This window comes from Bombyx mori, chromosome 12 (genome assembly GCF_030269925.1).
Source record: "Bombyx mori chromosome 12, ASM3026992v2".
NCBI lineage: Eukaryota > Metazoa > Arthropoda > Insecta > Lepidoptera > Bombycidae > Bombyx > Bombyx mori.
The window spans coordinates 16565226-16579952 of NC_085118.1; the positions used below are offsets into that span (position 1 = coordinate 16565226).

At 38.1% G+C, this 14727-nt stretch overlaps 1 protein-coding gene across 2 annotated transcripts in view; it reads left to right on the forward strand.

The window, feature by feature from the left end:
- Positions 1–14727, forward strand: part of LOC101739808 (ATP-binding cassette sub-family G member 1) — a 42767-nt gene that overhangs the window by 17544 nt on the left and 10496 nt on the right. For both annotated transcript variants that reach the window (XM_038014339.2, XM_038014338.2), the window contains exon 2: positions 10775–10953. In XM_038014339.2, the coding sequence (XP_037870267.1) occupies positions 10805–10953 (149 nt within the window). In that variant the 5' untranslated portion in view covers positions 10775–10804. The remainder of the gene's footprint in view (positions 1–10774; positions 10954–14727) is intronic.

Sequence of the window (14727 nt, forward strand, 5' to 3'; positions counted from 1 at the left end):
AAGCCTCATCCCAATTTGGAGTCACTCAAGACATCCTTGATTAAGGCAGCCGCCGATATTGACATGGACCTCGTTCGTGCTGCGATAGACGACTGGCCGCGCAGATTGAAGGCCTGTATTCAAAATCACGGAGGTCATTTTGAATAAACTTTAGTGTCATAAGAATCTATGTTTTGTTAAGTTCATTTTGGTATATGAATGGTTACATAATGAATAAACTTGTTTCAATTATTTTACATTAAACATGTGACAGAATTTATGACCTGACTAGGTATATATATATACAAGAATTGCTCGTTTAAAGGTAAAAAATAAGATAAAAGATTACGTCCATGATAATTAATTAGCATCTTTGTATCGGTTTCTATGTAGTCAGCTAAGTGCTAATTTTTTATTATCAATTAAAACTGTATTGTAATTAAATTATCGATGTCTGAGCCGTAACGCCACACGTTCAAACGAAAACCATCTTTACAAATATTTCTTTATTTGGCTATACGTTAAATTTTACGGGTTGAATTTTATACGAAGGTGTGGTATATAAATTAGTTTTGAGACATGATGAATATTGATTGATGTATGTTTTGCTTCGCGGTGGAAATGGGCTGGTTGAAGGGTTGCCCCGTGCCAGCCCACAACACGCTACTCCGCCGTGATATCAAAACGCGTTCATCGACAGTGCGTTTCCAAAGATCTTTTCTGCCACGCACCATCCGGCTTTGGAATGAACTCCCCTCCACGGTGTTTTCCGAGCGCAATGTCATGTCGTAGGCAGCGACTTGGCTCTGCCCCTGGCATTGCTGACGTCCATGAGCGACGGTGACCACTTACCATCAGGTGGGCCGTATGCTCGTCTGCCTGCAATGGAAATAAAAAACAAAAAGTATTTTCTTCGGTCTTCGCGAGCTGTAGACAAAATTGAAGCCACTTTCACTGGTTAATTGTACGTTTTTTTTAAATTATCATTGTATTATTTTCAAGGCGTCGAACAATTTCCAGTATCCTTGGTCACGGTTGACTGAGGCGCTATTTATCGACATTTGAATACTGTACCACACAATATTCCGTAACTGTAAAGGAAATTTACGAAATGTAAAGTTTTAACAAGAAAGAAAACCGAATTCTTCAACAAAAAGAAAAATGTGAATATCATCAACAGAACTGTAGTCGAAGTCATTTTTGTTTTCCTTTATTATTTATAAGTATATTATATTATTCCTTTATTATGGATAGGTCAGGATAACTCAAAACTTACTGATCAGATCTTAATCTATACTAATATTATAAAGAGGAAAGATTTGTTTGTTTGTTTGTTTCGAATAGGCTCCGAAACTACTGGACCGATTTGAAAAATTCTTTTTCCATTAGAAGCAGACATTGTCCCTGATGAACATAGGCTACTTTTTTTTATTTTTTTTTTATTTTATTTTTTTGGTTTCATGTGTGTTTTAATGTTTCCGAAGCGAAGCGAGGGCGGGTCGCTTGTAATATTTAAAGTGGATCACATGAGATTTACCAGCTGTCAAACAATAAAACCTACAATCGAATCACCTAGAAAAAAATGGTGCGTGTATACCTTGGTGTACGTAAAAGAAGTGAAACTTCTCTTGCAGTATGTAGTACAGTGGTTTTCTTCGTTTTTGATCCTTAAATCTAATTTGTCTTATGATAGATAATGCTGTGTATAAGAGAAACGACCTAGTTGGCTTTGTCCTTTCCCTCTCCACGGTCGAGTGGTTCGCGAGGCGCTCTGTCTATTTTCTCACTCTCACTCTTCCTAAATTGTATCTTTTCTCTTTAGCCGTAACGAAGCTGGCGCGTGTTAAATTTTATTCTTAAAGAGCCTAAAGAAGTTTCACTTTAAAAAGTCTAATTCAGAATTTCTTTTTTGGAATCAGTTAAAACTGTAAATTGTTTGAGACATCAAAAAAAATATGTCGACACTAAAATCGTAAACTCGTAAAAGTAGTATTAATTACGTGTTGACATAGTAAAGAAACGCTCACCGAATTTTTCTTACTCTAATAGTCAAAGAACGTCAATTTTGCGGATGTCAAAAGTATTCGTCAGTTCCCTTTGTATTTAAAGTGTGTGCACGCACTGTGCTACCTCGCGTCAGGAAGTGATTGCATCACAATACATGTAGTATGTACGTGAATTGTAATCTTTGGTTCATTGTGAATCGAATTCGCGCACTGTTATCGATTAAAAGAGATAAAAAATAATCTACTTGAATTTTTATGCCGTAATCCTAATAATAATTGTAAGTCTAAATAAATCGTTGATTTGTAGATCGGTTACAAAATACAGGCGAGTGCAATAAGTTTGTGTCGACTCGACTCTTACTTTTTTCAAATCGGTGGTAGAATTATCATGCTTTGACTTTTTTTTTATTGCTTAGATGTGTGGATCAGCTCACAGTCCACCTGGTGTTAAGTGATTACTGGAGCCCATAGACATCTACAACGTAAATGCGCTACCCACCTTGAGATATAAGTTCTAAGGTCTCAGTATAGTTACAACGGCTGCCCCGCCCTTCGAACCGAAACGCATTACTGCTTCACGGCTGAAATTGGCGGAGTGGTGGTACCTCCCCGCGCGGACTCACAAGTGGTCCTACCACCAGTAAAGAAAACTTTGACTTGAAACAAATGTCTTAAAATGACATTTAAGTATTTATTTTTAAATAATGCTTTTAATAATCGAAGCTCCTGATTCGCATTCACGTTACTGCAATTTTTTTTTTACTAATTTGTATACGGCCAGCGGAATTCGGCATTTTTACACTTTCACCTACTTCGTAGATCTTGGAATGATTGTTGCCATGGTTAGATATTTAAAAATTACGAATATTTCAATATGGGCAATAACCGTATTTTAGGTTTACTAGCGTAAGGGGTAGCAAGGGAGACGCGATCTTCATTTTTCACAACGGTACTCTCAGATAAGTAATCGGTAGAATGTTTTCATTGACTATGAAATTGCCCGAACGCCATTTAAATTGATGTAACTAAACCATGAATAAAATATGAAGAATCGAAACGCGCAGACAACGTTTCCGTTGCAGACTCAAGATGAAATGTCAAAGTCAAATTTAACAGTAAAATAGTTTTTCCGGACTTATCGGACGGTCAATCACCTTGTGACGCAGTGCATTAGGAGTTACAACATGAGTACCGTCGCCAACCTTGAATGCTGGTATCTGAATAGCATTTAAGAACGGTTACTATTTGAATAGGAACAAATAAACTGCTTTGTGGCAGACTTAATAAAAAAAAAAACAAGTTTCAAAGTCTAATCTATACTAATATTATAAAGCTGAAGAGTTTGTTTGTTTGTTTTGTTGAACGCGTCAATCTCAGGAACTACTGGTCCGAATTGAAAAAATCTTTCAATGTTAGATAGCTCACTTATTGAGAAAGGCTATAGGCTATATAACATCACGATGAGACTTATACGAGCGGAACACTAATAAAGAATGTATCGAAATCGGGATTTTTCCTTTTGATAGCTTCCGTTGCGTGCCCTACGGAAACGGTTAAAGTTTCGGTAAAATAATGTATGACAAAATTGTTCCTCTTTAAAAGTTCTAAAAAAAAATCCGCGACAGCATATGTCTATATTTTGAGGTTGGCTCACTATAACCTTTTTTATGCTAACCAAATTTGTTTTGAAATAAAGCATTATTTGTGAAGGTGTTTTTATAAAGAATCATTATCCAAATAAATACATTATTTATTATAAGTACATAGTTTAAAAGAAATTTGCCCTTTTCATTATTTCATTTTAATCTATACTAATATTATAAAGCTGAAGAGTTTGTTTGTTTGGTTGAACGCGCTAGTATAGAACAAGACGCTTAGTATCTTAATAATAATTTCAGCTTTGATTAAAAATGTCGTCCAGTACAAAAACCGCTGTTCGAATTCCATGTAAAGTTAAATGAGAAATTGGTTTCAAGTAAATATTTGTGGAGCGGTGTTGTTGTGACTCACCTTGTTCACCCGGAAGCAGACAAGGAGCAATAACTAGTTTTAGTTCGCCGCTCTTTGTGATGAAACGTGTTTTGCAGTATTAGACGCATCAGCTCCGCGGCTAGAAACAAGTTGCAAATTTATTAAAATCCAACTATATCTATACCACTGGTGGTGGGACGTCTTGTGTGTCCGCACGGATAGGTACCACCAACCCGCCTATTTCTGCCGTGAAGCAGTAATGCGTTTCGGTTTGAAGGGTGGGGCAGCCGCTGTAACTATACTGAGACCTTAGAACTTATATCTCAAGGTGGGTGGCGCATTTACGTTGTGGATGTCTATGGGCTCCAGTAACCACTTAACACCAGGTGGGCTGTGAGCTCGTCCACCCATCTAAGCAATAAAAAAACCAGTAAAAGTCAATACGTTACGTAGCTTTTTTTTTAGCTGATAGCCTTGAGAGGGTATTTCAGCTTCACCCTAACATGTAGGTGAGCTCACGGGGCTCAAACTGGAATGTTGCTAACACTGGCCCTAGCAAAAGCAGTGCTTCGCAGAATATAACAGCGGATCGGAAACGCGACCCACTGAGAAGAGGCGGTGAGAAACTCAGTGGGCATTACGTAGGCTTAGGACTAAGCTATATATGAGTCGTCTATTATCAAAGGTGGCAATCTGTGCATTTGGACAAAAAAAATTTATTGATATGTCAATACAGATTGATTTGAATATAATCGTCTCCTTCAAAGAATACCGTTCAAAACCTGCATTAAATAAAGGTTAATAGTTAACCTGTTATCTATCTAAGATGTCGTTCCGAAGAGTTTTGTGACTGCCAATGGAATACAAAGTCAATAATTCGTTTTTCTGATTTACCAATCATTGTCCAAAAGTCAGATTGCCGGCTTTGATAATAGTCGACTCATATGTATATATTACCGATACTAAGATGCATTTCGCGTAGACGGGCATTCCGCCTATTTTTACCGCGAACCAGTCATGTCTCCTGGAAAGTTCATCCTCATATCTCCAGGTGGGTGGCATTAACGTCATAATCCTTAAAATCAAATCAAATCAAATCAAAAAAAAAATTCTACATAAATGAAAGTACATACTTGTTGAACTTCAAAAAAACTATCGCCAATTCACAAAAACTAGCCCCCGTCCTGAGAAGAACTGGCAAGAAACTCAGCGGGCAAAAACAGATGGACCTCAAACTAGTATATTATTAATAGCAATTAAAAAAAAAACTAAAAGGTCAGCTGGTTAAATATAAAAAGATTTTTTTTTACCAAGATTTTTTAAAAAGATTTTACACCTTCTATAATTATTAGTGGAAACTTATTTGATTATTGTTTACCTACCTTTAAAATACTACATATATGGATGCATTGTACTGCTCGTTTCCTAAGTAAAGAATAAATAGTAGAGAAGTATAAGAATAAATAAAAATAAGTTGAATGTTAGCAGCGGTTATGTTAATTTATTATCAAGCTTGATATTGTTACACTGAATAAAAAGCTACAATTATGCTTAGAGGTCGAATTTTAAAATCATTCTTGTTCTAATATTTTATAAATGACATTAGATATCTGCGATGCAAGAGCGAGTTTTGAAAGTGAATGGAAATTTTAAAAACCTAAATTAAAACTAGTTTTCAATGTGATCGAAATCTTGCAAATTTGTTGAGAAAAAATTATTTTAATTCGACGAGGCTATACTCACACAAAGTTTTGTGTTTCTAGCATATAATACAAGTCAAAAGATGCATTAATAAAATTCAATTACCCTCAAAATCTTTTGCGTATGATATTAAGAAATCGGCATAGTCTGCTTAGCATCGTAACGTACAAGACATTTTTCAGTTTACGTACAATTAAATGTAATGGATGAATTAAATCGTAAATACATATTTTATCGAATCGTAATGCGGTAGGATTATTTTGTTATCACATTGACGCCTGAATCTCAAATCACATCCTGAACAAACGATAAGTTGTTTTTATTACGGACCGACATTAGGGGCTATGTTTGTTAAGGCATTATTACTATTATTTTGATTTTAAAAAGTCGGCCCTGTTTACGGGATTCGAATGCATAAAATATAACCTCTGCTATTACAAAAATGTATAATCAAAGTGTAACCTGCAAAAATTCTAATTTGCGTTAATATTCGTAATAGGGATAGAGTAATAAGAATAAGCATTCGTAATAAGGTAACCCCGTCCGGGTAAATTCCACCATTTTGCATCGAAGCAGTCACGCGATCCGATTGGCACCCGATTTACTAAGCCTTGATTTGCTTGAAGATAGGTTGCGGCATTTACAAAGTTATTTCTATAGGGTCCGTAACCAATTACCAAAAGCCGTGAATTCGTTCATTAGTCTATGCAATAAAAAATATTTCGTAATTGTCCTAATGCCAATTTAGGTAAGATATTGACCTCTTATTTCAATTGGTACCCTGAATATTATTGTCTATGTGATCCGAGAACCACTTAATACTCGATGGACTGTTAACGAGTCCGCCCTCAAAATGCATTTTTTTTAAATTCCCATCTATTTTTATCTTTCAACTAGCTGACCCGGCAGACTTCGTACTGCCTCAATCGATAAATAAAAGACCCAAACTTTTGGGGGACACATCAAAGGAAAAACAAAATTGTTTGTTTTTATATAATTCCGAGCGTTTTCATATTTTTTCACCTTTTAAACCTTCTCTGGACTTCCACGAATAATTCAAGACCAAAATTAGCCAAATCGGTTCAGCCGTTCTCGAATTTTAGCGAGTCTAACGAACGGCAATTCATTTTTATATAATAATATATACCTAGTCAGGTCATAAATTCTGTCACATGTTTAATGTAAAATAATTGAAACAAGTTTATTCATTATGTAATCATTCATATACCAAAATGAACTTAACAAAACATAGATTCTTATGACACTAAAGTTTATTCAAAATGACCTCCGTGATTTTGAATACAGGCCTTCAATCTGCGCGGCCAGTCGTCTATCGCAGCACGAACGAGGTCCATGTCAATATCGGCGGCTGCCTTAATCAAGGATGTCTTGAAGGACTCCAAATTGGGATGAGGCTTTGAGCACGCCTTTTCCTCCAAGTGTTGCCATATCTTGTAATCTAACAGATTCAAATCTGGACTGGAGGAGGGCCAGTCTTCGTGCCGGATGAAGTCGATTTCACGCGCCGCCAGCCAGTCTTGTGTGCTCTTCGCTCTATGAGCTGGCGCCGAATCTTGTTGGAATACCCAGTGCCTGTTATTGAACATGGTATGAGAAACAGGTTCCACAAGGTTCGTCAGGACTGTATTTTGATACACAACTGCATTCGTTTTTACACCTTTCTCACAAAAATGTACCTCTGTTAAGCCCCAATAAGAAACTCCCAACCATACCATGAGCGAGGATGGAAAATGACCTCGTTGGACACGCGGAATACGGATGCTCGCTTCTTCACTACTGTGTGCGTACACCTTATGATTTTGTTTGTTGTAGCTCTCTTCTACGGTAAAAAATTTTTCATCCGATAAAAGAATTTCCCGATTTTTTTTCCCGCGTATCGCTTCAACAAAACGCGGCATCTCTTCAGTCTCAGGTCCATTAGACGAGCATTCAAACGATGTCCTGTTTTTCTTCGATATGCCCGAAGCCCTAAGTCTTCATTTAACACCCTTTTCACCGTGGTTCTGCTTAACCCATCTGAAGGGCCAACAGTTTCTGCTTACGTTTGGGATTTCTTTGAATTCGCGCCTTCACAGCTTTTATCACTGCTGGAGTCCTAACAGACCGAGGGCGACCACTTCTTGACCTGTCATCTACACTAGAGTCTTCATTGTATCGTTTGATGGTACGATAAACGAATCTTTTGGTTATATTCAAATTTTTCAGTATGTTAAAAATTTGAGTTGGCGCGTAACCGCAACGATGCAACGCAATAACTGCAACACGGTCTTATTTAAGCGTCCACTCCATATTTAAAAATGAGTAAAATTCTAAAAGTATACATTTTTATTTTCATGAACAATTCGAAATTCGAATTCAATAAACTTTTTTGTGGCCAGCATTCTAAAAGAAAAGTTTTTACTGTGTGACAATACTTATGACCTGACTAGTTATAAATGAGTAATTTAATAATGTTTACATATTTCTTAATAAACACTGCAAAAATATTTTAAGTCTTGATTGACTACAGAAACTGAAGAGATTCGAAGCCTTGTATTTTTGGGTTTCGTTGACATTGGCAAGCGTATCTGGAAAGCACACAACTAAAATGTGTAGTTACCAGAGCTCATAGACATCTTGTCAACGCCACAGATTTCCTGAAGATGTGAGGTGAAATCGCCAACAGTTATACGGCCATTATAACCAGTATGATCTACGTCACCCTCAGTCCTAACCCCACTGTCTACGAATTGTGATAAGACAACACTCGTCTTATAATATATTATGTAGGCAGCGGCTTGGCTCTGCCCCTGGCATTGCTGAAGTCCATGGGCGACGGTAACCACTCACCATCAGGTGGGCCGTATGCCCGTCTGCCTACAAAGGCAATAAAAAAAAAAAAAAAAAAAAAAACATATTACCAGTAAGACCACGACCGATAAGTGAAGTCCGCGAATCAGACAAGCACCTCATTTATATGCATGATACACAAAAACGTGGCTTTACAAGGAATGTTTGTATAATTCATATCATATTCCTTGTTCTTAGTTAGAGGTCACACTGCATTATAGGTCATTGTGTTGTTGCTACATACACGCACACTCACACACACCTCACACAATCACACACGAGTATGCTCTTCTACGGAACACATTTCATTGGCGTATCGTGAGATCAAAAGCCTTCTCCAGTTGTTCTTTTGATCCTCGCTTCCCCAAATATACGGGTCATTCAGTATGACCACACAGAGAAAGACTCCGCATAATTTTCTTGATCATCTAATTATGTTCATACAGGCCTTGCGTGTGGATTTCACCATTTCTACCGCCAAAAATCCACGCGGCTTGCTCTGAAGTCTAGAAGGGTCATATTAAGCAAACAAGATTTTCATCCTAAATCAAATTGAGCGTTAGCTATGTTGTGACCACTAATGACTAGTCAAACGTGAGCGCAGCTGACCATCTAAGCAAGATAAATTCATGAAATCTGCTTTAAAAGTAAACATGATCATGGTAACAAGCGGTGCGAATTCGCAATTCTTTTTTTTATTTATTGCTCAGATGCGTGGACCAGCTCACAGCCCACCTGGTATTAAGTGGTTACTGGAGCCCATGGACATCTACAACGTAAATGCGTCACCCACCTTGAGATATAAGTTCTAAGATCTCAGTATAGTTACAACGGCTGCCCTACCCTTCAAACGCATTACTGCTTCACGGCAGAAATAGGCAGGGCGGTGGTATCTACCCGCGCGGACTCACAAGAGGTCCTACCACCAGTAAGAGTGTTTCGCAAGTAACCTCTCCAGTCCAATCATCATCCAATTGCTCCATTTCAAATATGTATATCTGACATCGTAATTATACTTTATCATTATAAACAACAGACAATTAGGTCAGTTACGATTGTGTTTATTTTCCTGTTCGACCGACATTTGGTTTATCGTTGACCAAAAAATTGCGGTTCCAAATTTTTATAGGAAACTATAAATTATTCTTTCGAGTGTATGGTATTACAGTATAATTGGATTATCTATCTATCTATATATATATATATATATATATATATATATAAATGAATTGCTGTTCGTTAGTCTTGCTTAAACTCGAGAACGGCTGGACCGATTAGGCTAATTTTGGTCTTGAATTATTTGTGGAAGCCCAGAGAAGGTTTAAAATTTAAAAGGTAGATAAATACGAAAATGCTTGGAATTAAATAAAAATAACAATTTTGTTTTCACTTTGATTTGTCCTCCGTCGAAAGGATTCCTTTTGTTTGTTTTAAGTTTATTTTATGCAAAAGTTTAGGTCTTTTATTTGTCGATTGAGGCACTGCGAAGTCTGCCCGGTCAGCTAGTATTAAATAAATTTTTGGAGTTAGTAGAGTCGCTCAGATCTACACATGAGACTTGGAAGTCCGTCTCAAGGTCGAACGTTGATGTCGTGATATGTATGGGCTTGATCACTTAACACCGGGTGGATCATGCTCTTGTTTGTCCACCTGTAGCCAAAAGTCACCTTGCTATAATTAACGGCTATCTAATACTTGGCACAGCACGAGATGTCTTCGTAGCAGGAATAAGCTGGTGGTAGGACTTCTTGTGAGTCCGCGCGAGTAGGTATCACCACCCTGCATATTTCTGCCATGAAGCAGTAATGCGTTTCAGTTTGAAGGGTGGGGCAGCCGTTGTAACTATACTTGAGATCTTAGGACTTATATCTCAAGGTGGGTGGCGCATTTGCGTCGTAGATGTCTATGGGCTCCAGTAACCACTTAACATCAGGTTGGCTGTGAGCTTGTCCACCCATTTACTACTGTCCTACCCGCGCGCGAATCACGAGGACTGCCTGACGACGAAGAATGTGGGTGATGTTAGCAGCCCCAGAACGGGGAGAATGCTAGTGGAGTGAAGGGGACGGTGTTAGTTTGTAGAACCGATCGGTACCTTGGTGCCGTGAAGTTCATGCTTCGGTCCTAATAACCGCAAGGTTGGTGGGACCATGGGAGGTGGTGGGAATGTCCTACCCGCGCGGACTCACAATAGGTCCTACCACCAAATCCGTTATGCAGTATAAATGCATTAAAAATGTATCTGACATCGAATTTCCTCTTTCCAGGGCATCAGGACACATGATGGTAATTGCGCGATGACGCCCGGCCTGAAAATGGAATCGAAAGGCACCCAGATACACTTACCGCTGATGGGGCGTGGGAGCAGAGGCGAGCTCAATGATAAAGTCACGTTCTCCCAGGGCAAAACCTTCACGGAGCAGCTCAATAATGGCCAAGTACTTGGGTGAGTATCAGCAACAATTACTTAATACTTTTTGATATTTTTTCTTTGGATATTATCCGTACTGGTTGGTGGGTTTATTCCTGCACTGGTGCTATGGTCAGAAGCATTCACAATAAAATCCGAAGCTCATGTGCTCCTGTAGCCACTTAATATCGGATGAAAGGCGTGACGCAAATACAATATGAAAATCAGCATTTATTGAAGAAAACACAAATAAATATTGATACACTTATGTATAATTCAAAGAGTATCTACATTTTTCAAAAGTCTATGCGTATATTTTACTGTAATGAATTTGAAGTGGCCAATGATGACTTCAGCGTGACCTTGAGGCATGAGGTTCCAGTTTCGACTAATGTGATACAATAGCCAAAATATACTAATATAATGGTAGGCAGCGACTTGGCTCTGCGCCTGGCGTTGCTGAAGTCCAAGAGCGACGGTAACCACTCATCATCAAGTGGACCGTATGCTCGTCCGCCCACAAGGGCAAAAAAATGTTTATTATATTAAAGAAACAAATGTCAGAGAATATACTGAGCACTAGATACGCATGATTAGGTATGCATAGAACATGATTGAAACAAGCACGAAATTCTACACTAAAAATGATTTTGACCCACGTAAAAACAGATACATTACCTGCCACAAAGGGCGAATCGTTGGATATCTATCTATCTATCTATATATCTATATATATACCTAGTCAGGTCATAAATTCTGTCACATGTTTAATGTAAAATAATTGAAACAAGTTTATTCATTATGTAACCATTCATATACCAAAATGAACTTAACAAAACATAGATTCTTATGACACTAAAGTTTATTCAAAATGACCTCCGTGATTTTGAATACAGGCCTTCAATCTGCGCGGCCAGTCGTCTATCGCAGCACGAACGAGGTCCATGTCAATATCGACGGCTGCCTTAATCAAGGATGTCTTGAGTGACTCCAAATTGGGATGAGGCTTTGATCACGCCTTTTCCTCCAAGTGTTGCCATGTCTTTTAATCTAACGGATTCAAATCTGGACTGGAGGAGGGCCAGTCTTCGTGCCGGATGAAGTCGATTTCACGCGCCGCAAGCCAGTCTTGTGTGCTCTTCGCTCTATGAGCTGGCGCCGAATCTTGTTGGAATACCCAGTGCCTGTTATTGAACATGGTATGAGAAACAGGTTCCACAAGGTTCGTCAGGACTGTATTTTGATACACAACTGCATTCGTTTTTACACCTTTCTCACAAAAATGTACCTCTGTTAAGCCCCAATAAGAAACTCCCAACCATACCATGAGCGAAGATGGAAAATGACCTCGTTGGACACGCGGAATACGGTTGGTCGCTTCTTCACTACTGTGTGCGTACACCTTATGATTTTGTTTGTTGTAGCTCTCTTCTACGGTAAAAATTTTTTCATCAGAAAAAAGAATTTCCCGATATTTTTTTCCCGCGTACCGCTTCAACAAAGCGCGGCATCTCTTCAGTCTCAGGTCCATTAGACGAGCATTCAAGCGATGTCCTGTTTTTCCTCGATATGCCCGAAGCCCTAAGTCTTCATTTAACACCCTTTTCACCGTGGTTTTGCTTAACCCCATCTGAAGGGCCAACAGTTTCTGCTTACGTTTGGGATTTCTTTGAATTCGCGCCTTCACAGCTTTTATCACTGCTGGAGTCCTAACAGACCGAGGGCGACCACTTCATGACCTGTCATCTACACTAGAGTCTTCATTGTATCGTTTGATGGTACGATAAACGAATCTTTTGGTTATATTCAAATTTTTCAGTATGTTAAAAATTTGAATTGGCGCGTAACCGCAACGATGCAACGCAATAACTGCAACACGGTCTTCTTTAAGCGTCCACTCCATATTTAAAAATGAGTAAAATTCTAAAAGTATACATTTTTATTTTCATGAACAATTCGAAATTCGAATTCAATAAACTTTTTTCTGGCCAGCATTCTAAAAGAAAAGTTTTTACTGTGTGACAATACTTATGACCTGACTAGGTATATATAAATGAATTGCTGTTCGTTAGTCTCGCTAAAACTCGAGAACGGCTGGACCGATTTGGCTAATTTTGGTCTTGAATGATTTGTTGAAGTTCAGAGAAGGTTTAAAAAATAAATATGAAAATGTTCGGAATTAAATAAAAATAACAATTTTGTTTTTCCTTTGATGTGTCCCCCGTCGGACGGATTCCTTTTGTTTGTTTTAAGTTTATTTTATACAAAAATTTAGGTCTTTTATTTATCGATTGGGGCACTACGAAGTCTGCCGGGTCAGCTGGTCAGTGTATAAATAAAACACCTCCAACTATTTGGTATTCTTAGAAGAAATTCAACCATAATATTTCATACTTAATAGGTTTGTGTTCTTAGAAAAAATCCGTTCACGCACCTAAGCTGGCCATTGTTATACATGAAGGAACAATCCCCAAAACAAACTAACATAATTCAATGGTGCTCGTTACATAAAAATGTCCTTCGGCACGCGATCGAGGGCACACAAACAAACTTGATGTATACTTATATGTATGTACTGGTGGTAGGACCTCTTGTGAGTCCGCGCGGGTGGGTACCACCAACCTGCCTATTTCTGCCGTGAAGCAGTAATGCGTTTCGGTTTGAAGGGTGGGGCAGCCGTTGTAACTATACTTGAGACCTTAGAACTTATATCTCAAGGTTGGTGGCGCATTTACGTCGTAAATGTTTATGGGCTTCAGTAACCACTTAACACCGTAGGCTGTGAGCTCGTCCACACACCTAAGCAATGAAAAAAATGTGTATTAGAGAAAAAAAGATGGTAATGGTTCGCAAGTGTGTAAGGCTTTGAAGTGACTATTATTCGAAGATTTAGTTCGAGTAAGAAGCGGCGTAGTTATGTTTCCGACATTGCTGATGTTCGCGGTCATCATTGACTAATCCCCATGTAGTGGATCCTATGCAGTGACAGTATAAAGTTTTACATAACTAATTAAACATGTTATTATGCTATTGAATTCCTAAAAAAACATTCACATAAACTTAATTTCTCAACGAGAATTTTTTCATTAAAGCTACCAACACAATACGTAGCAATTCATAAAGAAATGCGAACAAGAACTGTTATTTTTCCATGAAAACCTGTTTCAGGGTGCACGCTAAAATGAGCCTTAAAACAAAGTTAAACAAAGGCTAGTCTCGTGTGCTGTCAGTCTTGGATCAATTTAGCAGTGCGCTGTAACTTCAGTTTGGCTCTGTGCCAACGCTCTGTCGTTCTGAATAGGTGATGCGACGTAGATTTTTGTTAGAATATGCAACGAATTTTGATGTAATTGGTGGTTTAAAATTTTTTTATGGCCTAATAGATTACATGGAGTGTGATAATAATGTGGATCGATCTCGTTATAAAGAGTTTATACATATACTAGCGACCCGCCCACGCTTTGCTTCGGAAACTGTAATTTATTATTGATTTCTCTACTACTTAATGGATGTTATTATATATATAAACCTTCCTCTACAATCACTCTATCTATTGAAAAAAACCGCATCAAAATCCGTTTGCGTAGCTTTAATGATTTAAGCATACATAGGGATATAGGGGCAGAGAAAGCGACTTTGTTTTATTCTATGTAGTGATGCTAATGTAAAATAAATTCTGTTTGTCTGAGAGATATCTGGCGTGGATTTTGAATGAAATTCAATTAAATTATGAACAAAATTATTATATAACAGGCTTCTACCACGATGTTTACCTTTTACTATTGCAAGCGCCATGATCACTTGTGGACT